At 52.7% G+C, this 21,640-nt stretch overlaps 1 protein-coding gene across 4 annotated transcripts in view; it reads left to right on the top strand.

Annotated features, from left to right (window-relative positions):
- The first annotated feature begins 2,043 nt into the window (after window positions 1-2,043).
- The window catches only part of Egfr (epidermal growth factor receptor), a 125,767-nt gene continuing 106,170 nt past the window's right edge, over window positions 2,044-21,640 (top strand). For all 4 annotated transcript variants that reach the window (XM_087196034.1, XM_021254211.2, XM_021254210.2 and 1 more), the window contains exon 1: window positions 2,044-2,215. In XM_087196034.1, coding sequence (XP_087052160.1) covers window positions 2,131-2,215 — 85 coding nt within the window. In that variant the 5' untranslated portion in view covers window positions 2,044-2,130. The remainder of the gene's footprint in view (window positions 2,216-21,640) is intronic.

Here is a 21,640-nt window from a genome sequence, read left to right as displayed (position 1 = left end):
TTGTGAAAGCGGATGCGGACTTCACACACTTCGGAGTTGTTTGGGGAGATACTAGAGTCTCACGCACCCGTGCTAGTGTGTAGGCTTTATCTGAAAATATTTCGGCCAAGCAGAAATTTTAGCTGTACCTGCTTGAAAGATTTCCAAGATGTGATGAAGTGGAATTTGGTGTCCTGACAGCACTGCCCAGGTCAGGGTAGAGGCAGCTCGGGAGGAGAAGAGTGAGGCACCTGCCTTGCTAGGGATCTGAGCTGGGCTTTCCTGCCTGCCAGGTGCATGCTGGGCCTTCAGCAGCTGCTTATCCTCTCCCGCCCTCTCCCCACCAGAGTGGCGTCTGCTTCAACACAGGCAGTGGGAGCACAGGCCTCTCGGACTGCACTGGAGAGTGTGCAACAGCCCTCAGCACGGAGCTGGCTGCTGGTGTCGCCTCTGATGATGGCACTGGCACGGGGCCCCCAGCCTCTCTCGGAAACCGTGTGTGGAGCACCCTTCACACCTGGCCATCTGTTCGAGGCTCCTCTGGCCTTGCAAGTGGAAGTTGTTCCTGAGGGCCCAGCCACCCAGCTCTTAATTCAGAACACAGCTATCAGTACGTGTCAGGTGCCTGCCAAGGCGTACAACGCTCCAGAGTCACACCAAGTCTGAACAGCGCAAGGAAACTCGGGCTCCCTGGAGGGCGCCACAAGGGTGGACACAAACCTGCACCTCATCACCCCGGTGGAAGCGCCTGCTGCCCCTCCAGCAGTGGCTCCTCCAGAGCTCCGTGCCTTCAGATCCGATGACATCGAGGTCACACGGAAGGCATTGTCACAAACCACCAACAGCTCCAGGAAGGTCACATTCCCTGGACCTGACACAGCCCCAAGTCCTCAAGGGTTCTCTTCCGGGGCCTGGGGAGAATTTCCTAGGATGTCTTCGAAATGGGCTGCAGTTTAAAGTGCTTTATGTTTAATACACGGACAGTAAGTTTGTGTCACCGATTACATTTCCTTGACAGGAAGTGGGGTGCGCAGCCGTTTGTGGCCCAGTGGAGCAGGCGCGCAGGATGTGAGGGTCTGCAGATCTTTCCACGAGTTTTTCCCCTCTTCACCTGACAGCTGCTGCCTTCTGTTTTCCCCTTGCCTTTGTGCTTCTTTACAAACTGCTCTGAGTCTTGTTTGGAATCTTGGCAGGAACCAAGCACAGGGATTCAAAGTGCAGTGGTTGCCCTGACTTTCTGGGACACGGACGATTACTTGTGTTTACCCTCAGAAGCAGCTGCAGGCTCGTGCACGGCAAAGCCTCAGCTCCACGCCGCCCAGCCCAGGTAAACCCCGCCACGCAGGACGCCAGGTGGAAACCCAGGCACAGCCCCCAAGGGGTGGGAAGAAGGTGCTGCCGCAGGGCCAGCGCACCTGGCTCCACAATGGGGGCTGTGACTCCTGCTGCCCCGAGATCGGAATGCACAGGGTGCAGGGCTGGACGGCTCTTCTCTTGCAGGAGAAGGAGCAGCAGTTGGAGGAGCCCTGCAGGGGAGCTGGGCAGAACTTTCTTCCGTGCCCAGCAGCCCGGTTTCCTGGCAAACCTTCAGTCCCTGGTGGCTCCCGCTGGGGTGCTGCTGGCTGCCCGGGTCAGGCCCGCCTCCGTCCAGGCCGTGCAGCCTTCGGTTTGCGTCCGGCCTCCTCTCCCAGCGCCTCCTTCCGCGGAGCTGTCCGCCCGACTTGCTGTCCAGGCCGGCGGCCGCTCTTCCTGTGCGCCGCCCGCCGCCTCCCTCCCCAGCGCGCGCCCGCCAGGCCGGCTGCGCCCGGGCGGCTCCCGGTGCCCGGGTCTCGGCGCTGAGCGCCTCGCTCGCCGACACCCCCCCCCCCCGGACCCCGCGAACCCCGGGGCCGAGCGGAGCCGGCGTCTAACGGGGCACCCGGGCTCGGGGCACCGGGTGCACGGACGGGAGGGAAGGGACGGGGCTGGCGGCTCCACGCAGGTCCCGCCCTGTCGCCCGTTCCTCCCCCCGGGTCCGCCCCGCCCCACCCCCTCCCCGCCCCGCCCCTCGCCTCCTCCTCGCCGCGGCCCCGGCAGTCGGCGTCCGGGCGAGCGAGCGAGCGTGGAGTCCGGAGCCTGAGCCAGCGCCCGGCGCGGCCCGGGGACAGCGCGATGCGGCCGTGCGGGGTGGCGGGGCCGGCGCTGTGCGCGTTGCTGGCGCTGGTCGGGGCGAGTGCGGCGCCCGAAGAGAAGCGCGGTGAGTGTACGCCCCGCGCCCCGGTCCTCTGCCCCCGTCCCGGGACCCAGAGAGCTGTGCGTTCCGCGCCGGTCGGGCGCGCCCGCGGAGGCCGAGGCAGGACACGCCGGCGCGGGCTCCAACTTTGCTTCCTCCTTCCCTGGCTGCCCTGCTCCGGCCGGGGCGGAACTGGGCCAGGGCGAGGGGGACCTGGAGGACTGGAGCGATGAGGGACACGGGTCCCCGGGGCCCCGGGACAGGGTCTCCCCCCCCCACCCCACCCCGCTCCACAGGGTCCCCGAGCCTGGAACGGAGCTGCGCAGGGACTCGCGGCCGGGAGGGCGGCGAGAGTCGCTGGGTCCGTAAGCCAGGTGCGCGTCGCCAGGTGTTCGCGTTGGACCAGGCGCACCCCAGCCCGCGGCCAAGCTGCCCGGTTCTTTCCAAGTGGTGGCGTCCAGGCACTCCCTTGGCGCGTCCCCCCCGCCCCGTGTACTCCCTGTGTCCCCCATCGGGGGCTTTGCAGGCTGGGTCCCCGCGCCATCTGTCAGCCCTGCGTGTTTGAAAACGAGGCTCCTCAGTGGCCCCGATTTTCTGTTTGGGATGTTTCCTTTTGCTGTTTTGAAGAGTTTGATACTAGGACAGCCCAAATAGTGAGATTAATTTAAAAACCCTGTTGCGGCCCCTGGTTCATGAGGGCCTGGCTTGGTGACGCCCCCCAGCGCCCCCCTCCCCCCGAGAGAAGCTGGCCTCGGTGGGGCGGGGCGAGCTCGGTTGCACAACGCTGGAGAGTCAGGCTCCTGCTTCCTTTGATGTCGCTGGCATCGCTGGAGTTGGTGCTGAGTGCATGGAGGCGGGCAGGGCCCAGGCCGGCTTCCCAGACTGCTGCAGGAAACTGCCTGCCTGCGAGTAGAGCAGAACCTGAGCCGTACGAGTTGCTGGGCTGGGTGGGTGGCAGTGGGGTTTGAGAGCCGGGGCTCTGTCCGGGAGGGGTTGGGAGTTTCTGGCGGAGGAGAAACTGGTGAGGTCTCCTGGGAGTCTCTGCCAAGGTAAAGAGCTCTTCTGGGGCACCTGGAGCCAGAGTCTTGCAAAATCTAGGAAAAAGGGGAAAGCCAGCTCCAGAAATCCAGGCTCCGTGGCCTGACAGGCTGGGGAACAGCCCTACCACCCTGCCCGCAGGTGCCCATGCCCCTAGGGCTGCTCTCTGCCACTGACAGGAGAGTCCTGGGGAGCAGGTGGCTCCTCTGTGTCCACCAAGGGGACCCTCTCCTCTCTAACTTAAACTCCGAGGGCTGTGGGGCTCAGGTCTTCTCACTCCAGGAGCACGCCTCCTCCGCACGGCCTTGCCAAGCATGGCTGTTCGGGCTTGCAGACTTGGTTCTGAGAAAGACATGACCCCCACCGAACTTGCAACTTGGTCCTGAGTAACACAGAACAGCAGCAAACAGGTCGGTCAAAGTGAAGTAAAATATTGAGTCTTAAGTGACATTATTAACATCAGAGACGGTCTTTCTACACGAGGTTATTAGGGCGCTCCTTTGATTTAACTCAGTTTTGTCTGAGATTTACTTAAGTGCTGGTGGTGGAGGTGTTGGCTCTAAGATGTGTGCCCTCACTTGTTGCATGGGAGCTAAGTTCTATCAGAACAGCTTTAAGCTTCTCACTGATCATCACGTCTGCTGGGTGAGGTGTGGACTCTCGTTATTTGTGGGGACACCGAGGGACAGAGTACAGCGACTTCCTGAAGCTGGGGAGAGGGGGAACCGAGCCTCAGATCCCTCAGCCTCCAGCTGCACTGCCTGGTCCTGGGGCTAGGTCCAGAGCATGGATAATGAGGGTCGGAGGCTGGAAGGACAGGGACAGGCTCACGGGGACATGCTCACGGGGACGGGCCCTCGTGTGAAGCTCAGCAGGCTGCCTAGGCGGGTGGGGCTCCCCCACTGCCAAATCAGAGAATGTGGAGATTGATCGTTTCAGGGACATTGAGCAAGGCCCCTGCTCTTGCACAAATCATAGATAAAGGTGTTGTTCTGTACGGGATCCTCTGTGGGATTGCAGGGGCGCGGCCTGGTTGTCCCTACCATGGAAGCCTCCTGGTCAGGAGGACTGGGCTGTTCCTGAGAGAAACAAAGAGGTGTTCTAGTGGGCTCCACCATGAGGAGCCACACCTTCCTTCCTGCTGGGAGATCCGATCTGGAGGCCTGGCCCAGGCTGGCAAGCAGCCAGAGGCCTTCCTGCTGCTCCAGCTCCTGCGGAGCCCCAGGCCTCCTAGTGCAGGCCCGAGTTCCAGGCTCGCTGAGCAACACTGAGTGGAAAGCAGTGGTCTCCCTGGAGCTGCCCTCTGCTCCCAGCAGTGAGGGCTCCTCCAGAGGCTGACTGTCATGCCACCCCCGGGGAGCACAGCCTCTGAGAGCTGCAGCTGCAGCACCCACACTGGCTCAGCACACAGCAGAAACCAGGCCACAGCACCCTTAGTGCAGCCGTGCTGGCTTCGAATGGTCAGTTTCATAATCCGTAATTTTTCAAGAATGCATTTTGATGTTTCAAGAAGCCAGGTGCCAAAATCTGCCATGCTGCATAATTAGCTGGGTCCACATGACAGTGTCAGCGTGTTCTGAAATGTTTTCAGAGGTAGTGTCAGTAAAGATGAAGGCGTCGGCCCTGTTCTAAAAGAAAATATTCTTTGTTTTTCCTCTGATGTAAGCCCCAGAACTGGCAGCCGGGGTCTGAAACTGCTTTGATAGGCACAATAAGCCAACACTAGTATTAAATGAAGCGAGGGTTATGGCCCAGAAGGGAGGCAGCCAGGGATCTGAGACGGGTGGGACCCAAACACCTGGGGCATTCGGCCTTTGCAGGGCCCGCCTGGAATTAGCATGGCCGTGTGTGGCTTGCTGTCAAAGTATGTGTGTGCCTGACTTTAACTTGGTAATGTAGTAAGATTCCGATTAGAAAAGCAAGTTTTGCTGAAAGAGTAATGAGAAAAGGTCACTGCTTTAAAGTATAGCTCTTCATGCCATTTCTCTGTGAGCACAATTTTGCTTTCTTTCCTCTGCAGTCCTGGGATTGAACCTAGGGCCTCCTCTACGCTAGGCAAGGATTCCGTGTTGGTACCAGGTCCCCAGCCCCCCTTGGAAACACAATTTTAAACATGAGTTCCTGGTCCTCACATTCATAATGAGCTAACTCCTGTTTTGCTTTCTTCTGTCACTTCCGGACACTTGATGTTATGGTAAGAAGCATTTCAAGTCGCAGTTAACCATCACCAGTTTATTCTTGAAGCACAAACACATAGGATAGACTATAAATCTTAGCTCCTTCTCTTAGGCCATCGCCATTTGCCATCATGCTGATTCCCCACAACTCCTCATTTGTTTTCTTCCTACAATATTGTCTTTTAAGAAAACTCTACCGGTTGACCCTTAGGACAATGACTTGATTATCCACCGTCTGGCCCATGGCACAAGCCACTTAGTGGGGCTCAGCTAGCTTCCAGGTTGGTTCCACTGTCATTTCTTCTTTTCTGTCATTTGGCGAATCATCCTCCCCACACATTTGGACAGACACACTCCATCCCGATGTCCCAAGAGCTCCTGGTGCCAACTGGGAGGGGTCCTCGGGCCAGGGTGGCAGAAGCGTGTTCACTAAGCCTCAGTGGAAGCTCAGTGCTGGGTTCGGCCTTTCAGTCTCCAGAGGCACTGAAGGTCTGGCCCTGTTACTGACCATCTGTGAGCTGCATTGCTTAGAATAAATCTCACTCCTGGAAATTTCAGTGGCTTTCTTTAGGAAGTAGGATAGAATGCTATCTCGGGAGATAGAATGTCCTCTTTGCTCCTAGTTAGATCCCACTCTGGTGGGTTCTCAGGTACAGGCCCTTTCTGATTATGCCTGCCACTAGTCATTAACAGGAAGCTGGCCTTACAGTTGGGAGAACTCATAGTTAGAAGGCCTTGTGCATGGCCCAATCACACCATTCCTGGTGTAATTACACCAGCACATACGCCTGGCTTAGTGTAAATAATTACACAAGTTAACCACTATTGTTTGTCCTTTGAGAACAGGACAAGTATTGGTGCCAATTACAACTTAGGCTTTTGTTAGCATTTTTTCCTTTTGTGTGAGCCATGGTTGGGAATTGCACTGTTCCACCCCAACTTGGAGATGTAAGAATGATTCCCACCCTGGAGTATCTGGAAAACAATTAGCAGAAGAGGGAGAAGAGATGCTAAGTGTGCAACAGTGCTGCAAAACAATGGCATGTTTGTGAGATAAAGGACATCTTTTAATTCTCCCTGGAGAGGAACCAGGAGGTGCCCAATGGAAAGGAATCACACACTGGGGCCTTCAAAGAGGTGTGTGGTTACAGGGGAACGGGAGGGGCACTGTTAGGAAGCGCCAGGGAGCAAGATCCTGGAGAGCACTGGCAGTTGATGTCCCGTGCTCGGTGTCAGGCCCAAACAGACCATGCCAGGTTCTGGAGGCTGAGCTGCTCTCCTGACGGGGCTCCCCTGGCGAGCAACCTGCTTGGTCGCAGTCATCCATAATGGATAAATAGTCATGGCTGGTGGAAATGTAACAGAATCGTGTTGGCACGTGTATTGCTGCCAGTCCTGAGGTGAGGGGCGCTTGATGCCTGCAAAAGTCAGCATAGGGCTGCTCACTGCACATGGAGAGTGAGACGGAAGTAGAGACCATGGCTTCGTGTTCTTTCCCTCTCCTTGCCTCCCCTTGGTCTTCCCTCTGTTCCCTTTGCTTTTCTTCTCCTAACTCTTTTTCCTTCTCCTCCTTTCCTCTCCTCCCTCTCCCCCTCTCCTCTCCTCCCTCTTTTCTTTCTTTTCTTTTCTTAGCAGTGGCTCTTGAAGCTTCTCTGTTTCTTTGTCACTTTTGGAACAGTTGAAAAGAAAATGGCTCCTCATGCCGACCCACTGGGGGCACCTGTGGGCGGGTCCGCAGGTGCCCTGGCAGTGCTGATGAAGGCCGAGGAGTGGAGCACGGCTGGTAACAGAAGCAATTTTGTCTTTGTTCTCTGACTTCTATTTCACATCCATCTCATGAGCAGGACCCAGAACCAGTTTTAAAGTTCATTAGTAGTTAACTTTCCGGATCACATTTTATGTCCTGAGTTATTTCATTCAAAGTCCACCGTGGGGGCCCTGAACTGCGGGCCCCTGGGAATCTGGTGGAAATGTGCATTCTGGGCCTCCCTAATGGGCTGGCTCCTGGGGGCACAGTCTATGGGCACCGAAGCTAGGGGTTCCCCACACGTCAGAGTCTGAGAACCATGCTGAAGGAGGTAAGCGCCTCACACCCGGCCTGCATGCTCGGGTGGGGAAGGACTGGGCCTGTCCTTGGCGGACCAGCGCCCAGCCTGGCTGAGCCTCCAGGGGCACATGAGCCCATCCCTGGGACACAGGGCTTGGGACAGATGTGACTTGGGATTGCAGTGCGAGCTGCACACCTGTGACAGGTGCACTTTGTCAAAAAGGGGCCATTTTGTTGAGTCTCGAAAAAGGGGTTTCTTGCCTTGCCTGAGGCACAGGAAATGTGGGGATCCGCAGGCCAGCTCTCCCTGCACACCCTCCTTGGCTCCTCCTAAGAATTCCCAAGTCTTAGAGCAGATGCCGAGGCTTTAGAATTTCCTGTTTTATTTTTCTAAGTAACCATGAAGAAATTTACAGTATCAGAAGTTAAGTGCCTAAGAAGTAATACAACTGACATTTAAAGGTTAAAATGATGAGGTAAAAATAAAGTAACAATCACGTGTGAAAAAATGAACGAGAGTCTGGATTATAGTTGATAGCTTTTTTTAACTTTCTCTTCAACTGCTTGATTTTTCCCTAGAACTTGTTATGAATAAGCAAAATCACTACTTCACATCCTTTATGCAACTCCTGCTGCAAACAGCAAAGAGCAAAAGGAAACTAAATTTTGTCAAATTCTAGACACAGTAAATCCCTGTCGAATCACACTGGACTCAAGATCTAAGTATTGAGCTACTGCTGTTTGTGAATTAGGAGACACATCTGTTTCCTGATGCATTGTTGAAAATTGCACATATTTACCCTTTACCCATGTATTTGCAGCAGAGATTTGGAAACAAATAGGTAGATAAAGGCCAGTGCACTGCTGGTGTTCCCTTGTGTGCTTCTGCCTACTCGAGACAGGAGATCTAGCAGTGAGGACCGAGGTATGCTCACTAGGTGTGTGAGGAGCGTACACAAAGGATTTTAAGAGCTTGTTTTTACTGCTATGCCATGAAGGCCTGCATGTGTGGGTAACATCTTGATTGCTTTCGCAGTTGTCTTGCTTATGTCTGCTGTCATTGTGACCCTTTGCTGAAGTCCCTGGCTTTGACTCTAGGTCTTGGAGAAGGTTAATGCACATAGTCCCTCTACTCTGACAAAGCAACATTTATATGTGGAAAATTGTGCATGTTTCTATTTGCATGCCTGTACTCATAAATTATTCTTTATTCTTTTGTTTGGAAGAAAAATGAACCACTTTCTTGAATATGTGCAAGTCCTAAAGGACAGGGGAGGGTGTCCTGAGAATTGTTGATCATTTATATGATTTCAGATTGTTTTTCCAGGAGAATTTTTTTAATGCCAAAACTGATTTACCGGCAAACACTGAATCCTTAAAAACTGTAGTTAGATTTCATTACAGTGGTTTTCCTTCATTTTTACCCAGTTGTCTACCAGTTTATCCTCCTATTAGCCATCATATTTGCTTAAAACTGAGCTAAGCAAGATAAATTAGACAAGCCAGTTTAAGTTTGTTCTAGTTCTGACTTGCAAGATATGATGACTCTGGTTGGATTTTTTATGAAAATATATTTTAATATAGTATTAGAAAGTTAAACAGTATTTATATAGGAAAGAAACCCCCCAGAATCCCTGATTTCATCTGATTTTGATTAATTCCACATGAATGACAGGAAAACATAAAGTGGTCACTGGAGAATAATTGTATCCCTTTCTGGTTTTAAAAGTGTACTGACTTTAAGGGGCTTTGAATATGATGCATTTCAGAACGTTTCTTGGCTTTGACTTGCTGTAAAGTTAATAGAAAATCAGAAACCTTATCTTTATACTTACATCATGATTTCTTTAACTCTGCCAACATTTCCTGATGAATTTCTGATTTAATAGTATCCATGCGTGGGACCTGAGATTAATGTATGGCCTTAGTGTTTTATTTCTCTTCTCCTTTCCTTCCTGGTCTGCCTTACTCCTTCACCCCCGTTTCTCATTCCTTCTTTTTCTTTCTCTTTTTTTGCAAGCTGTTATGAATTAACTTTTGCTAAGAAAGTAAAATTTTGACAACTGGGAATGGAACAACTAACTGCAAAAATATACTATATAATTTTTGAAAGTTAGGGTCAAAGACATTCAGTTTTCATGATTTTTTTTTTTTTTTTGGTACCTGGGATTGAACTCAGGATCTTGCACTTGCGAGGCAGGTGCCAGAACCACTGAGCTACATCCCCAGCCCCACAATTATTTTTTAATACAAACATATATATGCGTGGGCCATTTTTTGAAAAGTGGTGTTGCTAAAGGTGTTTTTCTTGATTCATAGCTTAACATATTTTCCCTGTAACTAGTTAGTTATAATTGGAAGAGAAAACAGGTTGGAATCTACCCTTCTAGTTTCAGTTTCCATATAATAATTAAACCAGATAATTCCAAGACTCCTTGTAGCTGAAAACATCTATGAAATTGAAAGCAAATCTAAATGTATGCAAGATATGTATTGAAACATGTCAATGATAAGTGTGCTGCCCCTGTAATTTAAGTGCTAAATGTTGATGTCATAATAATAATGACAACTTGCACTTGTACAGCACCTTGCAGTTTACACAATGCCTCAACATCCCCCTCTGTGGGGGACCCGGCTCTGGTCTGCCACCGTCTGCCCACGGCCTCGGCCAGTCTAGCTGTGTGTGCTGGGTGCCCTTCCTGCCTGCCCCAGTCTCCCCACGTCTGCCATGAAACCCTCGTTTCTCCTCACCCCTCCTTTGAGTCTGCTGTGGTCTTTCAGCTGCCGATGCCTCTGCTCACTTTTGGTCCTATTCGTGAACCCAAGGGCTGACACAAAGTATTCCTCCACATTGTTACATCTCCATGTTTCACCACTTTCCCACTTTTGTACATTTCTGTGTTTTCTCTATTTTGGCTCCTTTCCTACTCTTCCTCTTTTTATGAAGTGTATTTTTAGTCCTATGTCTGTGTTTTAACCCTCATTTGATAAGATAGGCATTTGTCAGCCTTAAAAACATTTACTTTAGGAATTAGAAGTATGACTTTTTAGCATTGTGTCTTCAGCGTCTGTAAACTTGCCAGATCTAAAAATACTTGCAGAAGAAATGAGGGTGAAAGCTACAGGAGGGAGCAGCTGGGTTGGTCAGCCATGCCATGGCGAAGCCTGCTGCTCGGTCTCTGAGACTCAGCCCTGCGGTTCCGATGAAATCTCACGCTCAAGCTCACTTGGGCCTGAGCCTGTGGCGGTGAAAATGGCAAACAACAAAGACTGTGACCTGGGATCCGCGTTTCCACAGGCCCTTCCTCAGAAGCCCTGACACAGCAGGGGAAAGGGTCGCAGGCCCAGGGGTTCCACTTGGGGGGAACTTGGTGACTGGATGAATGGAATGTGGCACTGGGGCCAGAGCTCCCAGGGTGGGGTGGAACCTTCCCGAAAGAAATTTCAGAATGTAGGGTTATGTTCCTTCACTGGGAAGGGTTATATTATCGCTTACTCCTAACAGTGGAAACCCTTCACCACTCCAGAAATTTCCCCTGGTGCAGTCACACGTAATGACTGCAGGGAGAGAGGGAACGGCTGTGGGCCCCTAAGGAACAGCCCCAGCTGCTGTCTGTGTGCCGAGGTGTAGATGGCCCCAGGGGAGGGACAGCGGTTGATTCCCAAGCTGGAGACAGTGGTGTGGGTGTCAGGTAAGTAGGTCTTGCCAGGAAACAGGCAGCCATGGGTGATTTGGGTGATTCGGGCAGGTTCTGGGAACTGAGCCTAAGTTTTGCGAAAGTCACTGGGCTAAAGCTCCGCCCATTTCACCTTGAAAGGACAGTGACCTCCTCACAGCAGAGCAGCGGGTGAGAGAGTGAGTGTGAGCAGAGGAGCTACTGTCCCGCACCCCAGAGCTGTCCTGTTGGATGCACACCAGGTGAGACGGCAGGGATGTCCCTGCATTTACATGCGTTGGACAATGTCTGGCAAATACTCAGTGCTGCTCAACTGCACAAACAAGACTTTCCGACAGTAGCTAGGGTTAGCAGTCAGGAGTTGAAGGCCTGCGCCCTGCCAGTGTGTAAACGGGTGCAGAGCCGAGAGTGCCGCCAACAGTGCCTTCTTTCTCGTAGTCTGTGAGCATTTGTGTGTTTTTCCTTCCCTCAGGAAGTGTGACACTGCAGTCGCATGTGGCTCACAGGAAGTCCTGTCAAGCCAGAGGGCCCCGGCGAGCTCAGGACTGTCTTAAAAGTAGCAGATAGCACTTAATGAAGGCCTGGGGGGTTGGAAATGAGATGCTCACATGCCAGAGTGGTGGCGTCACCCTTAGATGGACGGCGATTTCGTCCTTGCTCCGTCTCTCTCAATACAGCTGGTCGAGGCCAGGGCCCGCTCAGTCCTCCCAAGCTTCCCTGCACACACGACTCCTGGGATGCTTGTGACATCTCGAGGGCCATGGACGGTGACATGATTAAGCAGAGCGCGGTCCTTTCACCTGCCCAAGGCTGTGCAGCTGTCCACCCCTCCCTGCTGTCCCTGCACGTTGTCACGGTGACCCTCACCCGTTCACAGCATGAGCTTCTGGTCTCCATCAGCTGTCTGCCAACTGGCTATGTCTGTTTGCGTCTTTTCTGGCTGTCAAGTAAAGTGTATTGGTCACTCATTAAAAGTGGAGAAAACGTTCGGGGCTTCTTGGCCCTGAGAAGGAAAGGAGACAGTAGGTTCCCCTCCTCAGACATTATCACATTTCCCGAGTGAGGGGGGCCTGAGCCACAGGCCAAGGCAAGCTGTGTGCGAAGGACAGAGCTCTCTGCCTGCATTGTTCTTGACGAGCAGCTCTCTGCTCCCAGGCCAAGGCTCAGAAACCTGCACTGACCTTAAGTCTGTCCAAAGTGATTGTATCTATGAATAGCTTCCCCGATCTGAAAATCATTGCCACAGGCTAAATAATGCACCAGGCCAGCGATTCCAGGACTGAGCATCACTAGCATTTGGTGGCTAACTTATCCTAGAAAAAGCAATGATGATCTTACAACACCGATCATCCACTGGTTGCTAAGATTTTTCACAAGCAGGGAATAATGGGGCTCCAGTATGAATAGGGACACTCAGAATCTCGAGACCCGCCCGGTGGCCCTTCCTTTCTCTCTCTGCCTCTGGCTCTGCCTTGCTTTCTCACTCTAACTTCAGATAAAAGTGATGTGTCAGCCTTTGCTGCCCACAGGGGCAGAGGGAGGGCTGTGTGTGGTACAGGGGCAGCTCTGGGCCACCCCACCTGGGGCTGGCCGGAGGGACAGGTTGGGAAACTCCTGGAGGTCTCCGTTTCCTCCCGCAGGTGATGGAAGCGGTCCCTCGGGGATGCTGAGAGGGGAGGGAGGTGGTTCGGCAGAGGATGTGCACATCCCACACGTGCACGGTGCCTCTTGGGGAGGGCTGACCTGCACCTCGGCCTGCATGGTCCGTGCTATGGATGAGGAACCAAGGCCATCATGGGACAGTGGCCAGAACCTGACCAGGGCACTGGCCCTTGTGGCCACTGCTTCTGCCCTGTGGTCTGAATCCTGAGGGAGTCACTCAGGCCCAGGAGGACAGGGCCTCCCTCCTTGGTCCTCAGTCCTCAGTGACCTCCCTCGTCCATGCAAGGCTTTCAGAGCCCCGCATGGACCCTGTCTGCCCCCATGGTGGTCCGCACCTCCCCGAAGAGTCTTGTGGTTTCCCAGACGTGCTGGCTGGGTGTGAGACTCCCTCCGCCTCACTGCACGACACCCATAGTTTCCGCCTGTGCCGCTCTGATGCTAGAACTTTACCAAGAATGCCTCCTGAGGCCCAGTGTATTGGTCTTCTGGAGCTCACCTTTCCCCTGCTGCCCCTAAAGCAGACCCCATGGCGTGGTTGCATCCCAGGTGTCCAGCCATGACAGTGGACCGTCTCATGAGGAGGGAGGCAGACACACCCTTCAGAGCCTAGTCCTCCCCTCCGTCCAGGGCTCCTCTTCCTCAGGAGAGAGAACAGCTTTGAGTCCCCTTCTCCACTAAGATGTGGCCTAGAATGAACTGAGCTTTCAGCCACCATAACAAACACTGAGAAAATCGATTTGTGAGGGAAAAGGTTCTTTGCGCTCACAGTTTTGCAGGTCGGCCCTGCTGCTTTGTGTGGCCAGAAAGAAAAAAGAAAAAGAGGAAGAGACCAGGCCCCACGGTCTTTGAGGATGCATGGGAGGACCTAAAGGCCCAGCAGCTCTGAGCAAGGCCGCTAGGAGCACAGCCCCAGGGACCCTTCGCAGCCAAGCTGAGCACACTCAAGCCCTCCTGGCAGCGCCAGGCTCGCTCCCTTCACGGGTCCCTGCTCCGCAGGCCGAGTGCCCACACTGGAGGGTCAGGAGCTGCAGTGTCCAGGCACCGCTGTCACTACCTTCATGCCACCGCCGCACACGGTAACAGACTGGGGATAAACAAACCTACGCCAGGGACTTCCTGTTTCCTACTGGTGACATATAAAAGTTACTTTTAATGTTTTAAATCTGTGAGTGAAAATAAATTGCTTTGCTGCAAGAAAACACAGAAAATGGCAGAGCTGACCGTTTGTCTCCAGCTGTGGCTGGTGTGTAGCTGCGTGGGTCAGAGGCCATTTGCGAGGCTGAAGTTCAGGACACGTGCAGCAGTACCCATCCGCGCTGGCCTCACCCGGACCCAGGCTGCACGTCACACACTTGGCCTCTGTCACTCAAAACCTGAGGCCACAGGGACCTGCGAGCCAGCAAGGAAGGGAGGGCAGCACACACTGTCCTCTCTTCAATGGTGACCTCCCTGTTACCACTTTCAGAAACGTGAGGAAGGGAGAGAATGTGTGAGGAGGCTGAGGAGTCGGCGAGCGTCTCCTGCCTGCACAGTGCTGGAGGCTTTGGCTTCACCACCTCCAGCTTCACTTCCAACTGAATATTATGAGTGTATGTTTTCCCAGGCTTTTTCATTTAGTAGGGAATTAAGACTTTTGTTACTGTTGCAGTTCTCAGAAAGACTGAAAACAAAACTGTATAAGAATGATTATCTTGGCTGGGCGTGGTGGCACACACCTGTGACCCCAGCACGAAGGAGGCTGAGACAGGAGGATCATCAGGAGTTAAAGGCCAGCCTGGGTCACATAGTGAGACTGACTCAAAAAAAAAGAATGCCTATCTTGCTGTTGGCATAGCAATATGCTGCTAGTTTCTTATTGTTAAAGAATAACAAATCCTCACAAAATTGCAAAGAATCTTCTTGGATTCTGTGAAATCTTCTCCCAACCTCCATTAATGGAAAAATCTTAATAGCAAACTTTGGAATTTTTAATTTGAGATCTTTATGGCTAATGTGGGCCCAAAACTCGCTGTTTTAATTACCTAATGATTTAATAGTATAGGAATTGTAGCCTTTCACAATACAGTTTGAAAGTTGTTCTTCTTTGTGTGGTTGTTGTACTAGGGATTGAACCCAGGACCTTTGCCCTGAGTTATGTATATCTGTAACCCTTTTTAATTTTTTTTAAGTTTGAGACAGGGGTCTCACTAAGTTCTCCAGGCTGGGTTTCAGCTTGTGATCCTCCTGCCTCAGCCTCCCAGAGTGCTGAGGCTACAGATTTGGGCCACCCTGCCTGGCTAAGACTCCCCTTTTAACAGGTATTAAACAACTGCAGAAACTTTGCAGAAAGACTGTGTCATCCAGGGGTAACCACAGCTCCTCTGCCTGTCCCTCAGAGTTGGGCTCTTATGGAACCAGATTCAAATACCTGGGAAAGGAGGGGGCGTTCTTGGGCCACACAGAACTTCGGGACACACCTGCCTGTCCTCGAAGAGCACCGGCCCTGAGCCCACGGCTGAGGCCAGGCAGGCTGCAGGAGGGCTGGGAGACAGAGAAAGTCCTTAATCACACAGATATTCCAACACAACTGAGGGTGTCTTCTCAGGGAGGAATTTCGTTAAATACATAATGGGTGGATTAAACCTTTCCAGCTGATATCGTCCAGTGTTGTTATTATTTTAGATTTGGTCCGAAATATTGTGATACAATCTTTAAAAGCACTTTTCTAATGTCTCTCCTTACTGTGCATCTCTCCTTGGGTTAAAAAAATAACTGTAGAGAGACCTTCTTTCTTTCTATTTTTTTCAGTGTCTACTTAGTTTTCTGAGCTGTTTTGGTGGCAACATGCCTTTTCCCAGAAAATCAGGTTAACATTAAATAGGCACTGGGTGTTTATCTGATCTTGTTTATAGGAGGTTAAGAAATTTTTAACCTTTGTATATACTTTACACTGTTAACTAGGTGAGAGGTCACTGGAACATTTAGAATTCCTCTCTAAACTTTAGAAGCTATCAGGTGGGACTGCTGCGTCTATATCACATGGGGTTTGTCATTCATCCAGGAATAAAGTTGACAGGTGAGGAAGGGCCCGTGCAGTCCAGTTGGGCGATTTCTGCACCAGGGAGAGAAACCTGGACACGCTGGTGGTCTTTGCCAAGTTCAGAGACCTCTGGACCGTGCAGGACTGCAGAGGACCCTTGGTAAGGGCAGTCTGCATCCCCACTGTGTGCAGTCAGCCGGCAGGGACAGCAGAGGCCGCACAGGGAAACATGGAGGGGCTGGGTATCAGGGACTCAGCCTTGGGCCATGTCTGGAGTGGACACCAGGCAAGGACTACAGCCCCTGCCCGTGCGGAACCTACCCACACTATACTGGCGCTGCAGACGAGTGCGTGAGCCCCAGCACATCCTTATTCAGTGGCCAGCATCCCTGCATTAAAAATAGGGAAGGACGCAGTTCAGATCGGCAGTGCTCAGGTTGCAGACGCCGCAGTTCATAGTCTCCTCCTTGACCTTTGACTGACTGACACTACAGAGCCTAGAGAAACTATCCTGGCCAAAGGAGTAAATTGGCCTTCTCTGAAACACCTCGGGGTGGCAAGTGTTTCCTACTGTAGTCTTCACAGGTTCATCCATAAATTCCACCAGTTTAAGATTTTTGTGCGGAAGTAGCTGGGTTAGGAAAGCCCAGCCCGAGTCCACCAGTCACAAAGTGACCTCTTCATGCAGGGAGGCCTGTTCCCAGGATGTGGATTCCACTTGGGATTTTGGTTTTTAACTCATGTTAGTAGAAACCCGAAGGCAGGTGTGATCTGCGGTGTCCCCCTAGTAATCAGGGGAACACGAATTATTTTGCATAGAGGCTGATAAAGTGGTAGCAAGTGCATGATAAGAAGTTGCAACCATGACAACCCTTCAAAATTACATCACAGTAGAAGGTCGACTTGATTGGCCTTGGAATCGCTATTGACTAGGGCTCCAGCGGTGCTGCGCAGAGCGAGCCTGGACACATGCGCGCTGTGACTGGGCTGGCGGTCCTCCATCGATGGCAACTCCTGGTCACCCACCCTTCATACGGGGCCTGCCCAGAGTGCCTAGGTGTGAGGACACAGGCACTCGCTGGGGAGCTGGTTGCTGCAGGAATAAAGCTGAACTCCAAGGACAGGAACAGAGCAGCCCTCTGACTGTGCCTCACGCTGCATGAGTCCTGTGCTCTTCACATTCAGCACATGACTGCAAGATCTCCCGTTTCCTCCCTGCCTTTCTGTGTGGCACAGATGTCTGTGAGAGTCCTCTTCCAAGGCAGCTAATGTAAACCTTTCTGCGCTTGCACGTGAGGGAGTTGTGGAGACAGAAAATTTTGAGTCATCAACCAGATGATTTCTTTCAATGATCAGAAGACATAAAATACAGGGAAGCAAAAGAAGCATCTGCATCCATCGGGACAGCAGGTGTGGTGGGGAGGCTGCAGACGGCATGCGTGGACATGGGTGTCTAACCAGCCACGCTTCCTCCTCTGTCTCTGGAGGACAAAGCTGAGCATCACAGGTGGCTTTATGAGGCAGAGATGCTCTCTGTCTCTGAACGTTCTGCTGTGTGAGAGATGCAAGTCACACTTTAGTGTGTCCGGTATCAGCTTTCCCGGCTGTAACAAATGGCAGAGGTGACAGTGCAGAAAGAGGAAGGTTCATTTTGGCTCACCCTGTTAGAGCTTCCAGGGGAGCCTGTGTGCTGGGAAGGCCTGGCAGCCCAAAGTGGTAGAAGGCACAGCTGGGAGGGGAGGGGAGGAGAAGGCCTCGGGGACCATGATGCACCCAGGGGCCTGAGGCCTCCATAGGCTCCTCCACCGCCCAGTCATGCCAAGCCGGGCACCATGATTTTAACACAGGCTCTGGGCGTGTTGAAGCATCTAAGCCACAGTGGGGTCCATTACTAGTGGAAAGCAGGTCTCCGCCAGGACGTGCTTCACTCCCTCAAGCTGAATGGTACCTGTCAGTCCGCCTCTTCATGGCTTCCTCTAGCCAAAACCCTGCCGCCCTCAGAGTCTAGGCTGAAGTGTGGCCTGGGACTTGAGCCTGAGTCAGGGCAGCAAGGGCCCAGCAGCTTGGAGGTCTAGAGCACAGCCCCCCACCCCGACCCAGCGGGTGCGTGATGCTGTGTGGAAGTCAGCTGTTGCCTCTGGGCTGTGACGCTGGTGAATGCTGTCGAATGCCAGAACAGCCTCACCACCAGCAGTGACCTGGTCTGAGGTGGCCCTGGTGCCAGGGCTGAGACACTGGGCAGAGCCAGGCCAGCCTCACACAGCCGGCCCTTCTGGATCTCTGGTGCTGTAAGGATGCAGCACACTCTCACCCTGCTCCTGCTGCCCCGCAGTTAATTATTCCAAGCTCGCTGAGGGCCCAGAAGGGTGGTGGTAGCAGCGTGAGCCTGGCATTCCTGAGAGCTGGGCTGGGCCACCTGCACCAGCTCGTCCAGCCTGGAGGCTCCCGGGTAGGCGGGCCCTGCCCTGAACCTTCGCAGAGGGGTGCAGGCCTGAGTTTGGACCTGGCTCCAGCTTTGCCATGGAAGCAGCCTCCATTTCAAGGAAAGCATGTGCTTTTCTTCCCCTGCTGAATTTCCTTGTTTCTGGCAGCTCGAGGGTGCAATTAGGAGGAGTCTTTCACCGCACAGATCCCCAAGAGCCAGCAGAGGCCCAGCTGGTTCTGGGCCTGCTTTGTCACCAGAAGGCAGCTGCTTCGCTCTGCATCTTTCTTTGGCAGCAGCCGGCCCAGGGGTGGAAAGGAACTTAACAGAATTACACAGGCACAGGCGTGGGCCTGGTTCTCGGTTCTGCCTTATGCTCCTTCAGAACAATGCCATTTCTTCCTGGGGGGTAGAAGAGAGGGAACCTCCTGCCAGGCAGAGATCAGTGTGGGCCTGACCAGGACAGGCCAACCAGAGCCTGCGGGGCACCGTGCCTGGGGTCTGTCCTGAGGAGGCCAGGTTTGACCTAGCTGTGCACCTGGGGTGTCCTTGTGGCTGTTGAGCAGGGCAGAGGACCCAGGGTGCTGCAGGACTGAAGGAATCTGGTTGTGAGTGTGAATTCAGTGATGCTTGTTTACTTCTGCATGGCTCTCATGGGTCATAAAACACAATGATTTCTTGAACTTTAGAGTCGTTTTTGCCTGTAGCAATGCCTGGCATACAGCAGGAGCATAATAAATACTTTTCAAGTGAGTGAATTGGCTCAGAGCTACCTGAGCTCTTTGTCTGACTTTCTTCTTTGACAAAGGCCCACGGAGGCTCCACAGCTGCTAGAGGAAAAGATGGCTCTCAGCCCCGTGTCTGTGGATTGTGCACTGTGCCCATCGGACACTGCGCCAGCTGGGCCAAGCACACAGCACTCACCTGGGCACCAGGCCCCAGAATCGCTCCAAGGTTAAGCTCGGCACCCTCAGGTTAGCAAGTTGGGAGAACCAGTGAGTTACTGGGTCAGAGCCAGTTTCAAGTAATGAAATACATATTTTCAATTGTCTGACCTTGTTAAGACTCAACAAAGTGTCTGCTTTATTGTACTGATGGTTGCTCCCTCTGTCACTTTAGTGCACATGCTCCTCCTGTGTAAGTAAAGGTTAGAGAAGCACACAGGTTTGTTTGTGAGGTACCTACATTCTATCAAATGTAACAGTGAATACATCCTGGTATTCACTGACTGGATCTTACTGGCTTTTGCATATGATTGGGGTTTTTTCCCAGCAAAAGATCCCAGCTTTCTCACCCCAGGATGCAGTGCCCTCCTCTAGCACAGTGGCCTCCCTTACTGCACAGTGCCTCAGTTTCCCCCATCAGATTCTGGCTCTCAGGCCTGGCTCAGTGAGGATCTGGGCAGGGTGTGTAGGAAGTGTTGGGAAGGATGAGCCAGTCTGTTCCTTGCCCGGATGCAGCTCCCGGGGCAGGGAGGGGAGGTTGTTGAGTCCCAGCTACGGTGAGCTGCAGTCTCAGACTCGTGCCACTTCTGAGGGCTCCATGCTGAGCACTTTCCTTGCTATTCAAGGCCCGGGGTTCCATTCCCAGCACTGAAAAAAATCAATCCTTAAAATCAGTAATTTAATTGAAATGAAAATATTTGGGTATACCCGATAAACAGAATAAAATTTGCCTCACCTGCTTTTTCTTATCTTTTTATGCATGCACATCTCAAGTTAGGTTTCTGTGGCTCAGCAAGACTCTGGACTAGAGGGGAGAGCGTGGGGAGGCCCCGGAAGCACGCTGTGTTGGTTTAGTCATAGACGGGCTCGTATCCCTCCACGGCCGTTAGAGGCTTTCGCTCTTCCGGTGTTATTCTGAGAGGGCACGGGCAGAGTAAGGAGCATAGGCTGTAGGCGCACACCCCCCCCATATGACACCCTGCTCTGCCCAAGGAGGTGTGGTTGACCACCAACCCCCTTCCACCAAATAACGTGAAATCCAGCCACTCCCTCCACGGGAGATCCAGCCCACGGAGATTGAACCCCAAACTCATCCATGGCTGCACTTCACAGTGCTGAGTTCCCACAGGGCAGTGTCTGCTGAGTGCTGCCTGAGCCCAGGTTCCCGTGTGTGCCTGAGCTGTGGTCAGCACCAGTAGATGTTCTTATGAAACAGCAGCCTGTGGTCAGGTGAGCTAGGAATAAGTGGCCAGTGTTTGTGCACATCTCTTTGTAAAGGCCTTAGAGAGGAAGGTGGGGTGGTAGAGCGCTTGCCTGGCATGCACAAGGCCCTGGGCTCTGTCCCAGCACCACGGCACACACATACATGTCCGCACACACCACACACCTTCTGAAGACTCCTGAGGTAGACGCCTGTCTGCTGTGCTGTCACCCACGCCTTCTCAGTGGGTTTGACCACAGAAGCCTCCTCCTTCCAGAAGCTCCTGAGATGCCACACTGCATTTGGAGCCAGTTTCAGACATCCCTGAAGGTGAGGACAGGGCCGCTCCCCTGATCAGTGGTTTTGGTGGGGAGATGCTGAAGTATCCCCCTGAAATGCTTGCAGGCTTGCTCTGTACCAGCTGCCTTGTGGAAGAAATCAGTAAAAACACACTGCTCTAAACAGGCTGAAGAGGCAAGCATGGTAATGATGGACAAAATGTCCATCTCTAGCAATGCCATGATTCAGCTCAGTGGTTCTACCACCTGCCTCAAAAGCCCAAGGTTCTGAGTTCAATCCCTGGTACCAAAAGAAAAAAAAGTAGTAATAATACTATGTTTACTTTGGGGAGGGTGTTGTTTGTTTTTGTTTTGAGGCACTAGAGCGTAACCTCAGGACCTTCACATTGAGCCCATTTTTAATTTTTTTCACTTGGAGACAATATCTGAAGTTGTTTAGTTGCTTAGGCTGGGCCCACACTTGAGATCCTCCTGCCTCATCCTTCCAATGTGCTGTGATTACAGGTGTGCACCACCATACCCAGCTCAAGTCCTACTCTTCCTATGTCTAAGACATTGTGTGAAACACAGAAAGTTACAAAAGGTCTGCCCTAGATTTACATTTACATTACCAGGCCGTGTCCTGAATAACTGAGTTGACTGAGGAAAGTTGCAGTAATGTGGCCATTCCAGCTGGGCTGTTATGCTAAGAGCACCATCCCCAGGGAGCTGAAACAGCTGGGAGGAGAACGGGCTGCAGGCCAGCCCTGGGCTCTGCCTCACCGGGGTCCTGCAGGTCCAGGCCCATGCGAGGCCAGGTTGATCTGCCAGAGTCCTAGTTATACGAGGCTGGCTGGGGGGAGCTCCCAGAACAACCAGGTATGCAAGTCTGCTTTTGAAAAGAATCTGTGTTCTACCTTTCATTGGCCCATAGTAAGGTACATAGATGTGGGTTACACTGTGATATTTCAGTGCGTGAGTGCA

This window comes from Heterocephalus glaber, unplaced genomic scaffold (assembly GCF_053883595.1).
Source record: "Heterocephalus glaber isolate CG9 unplaced genomic scaffold, H.glaber_assembly_v1.0 deba00001610, whole genome shotgun sequence".
Classification (NCBI taxonomy): domain Eukaryota; kingdom Metazoa; phylum Chordata; class Mammalia; order Rodentia; family Bathyergidae; genus Heterocephalus; species Heterocephalus glaber.
The sequence above is the reverse complement of the archived record's forward strand: the minus strand, read 5'-3'. Positions and strand labels throughout refer to the sequence as shown.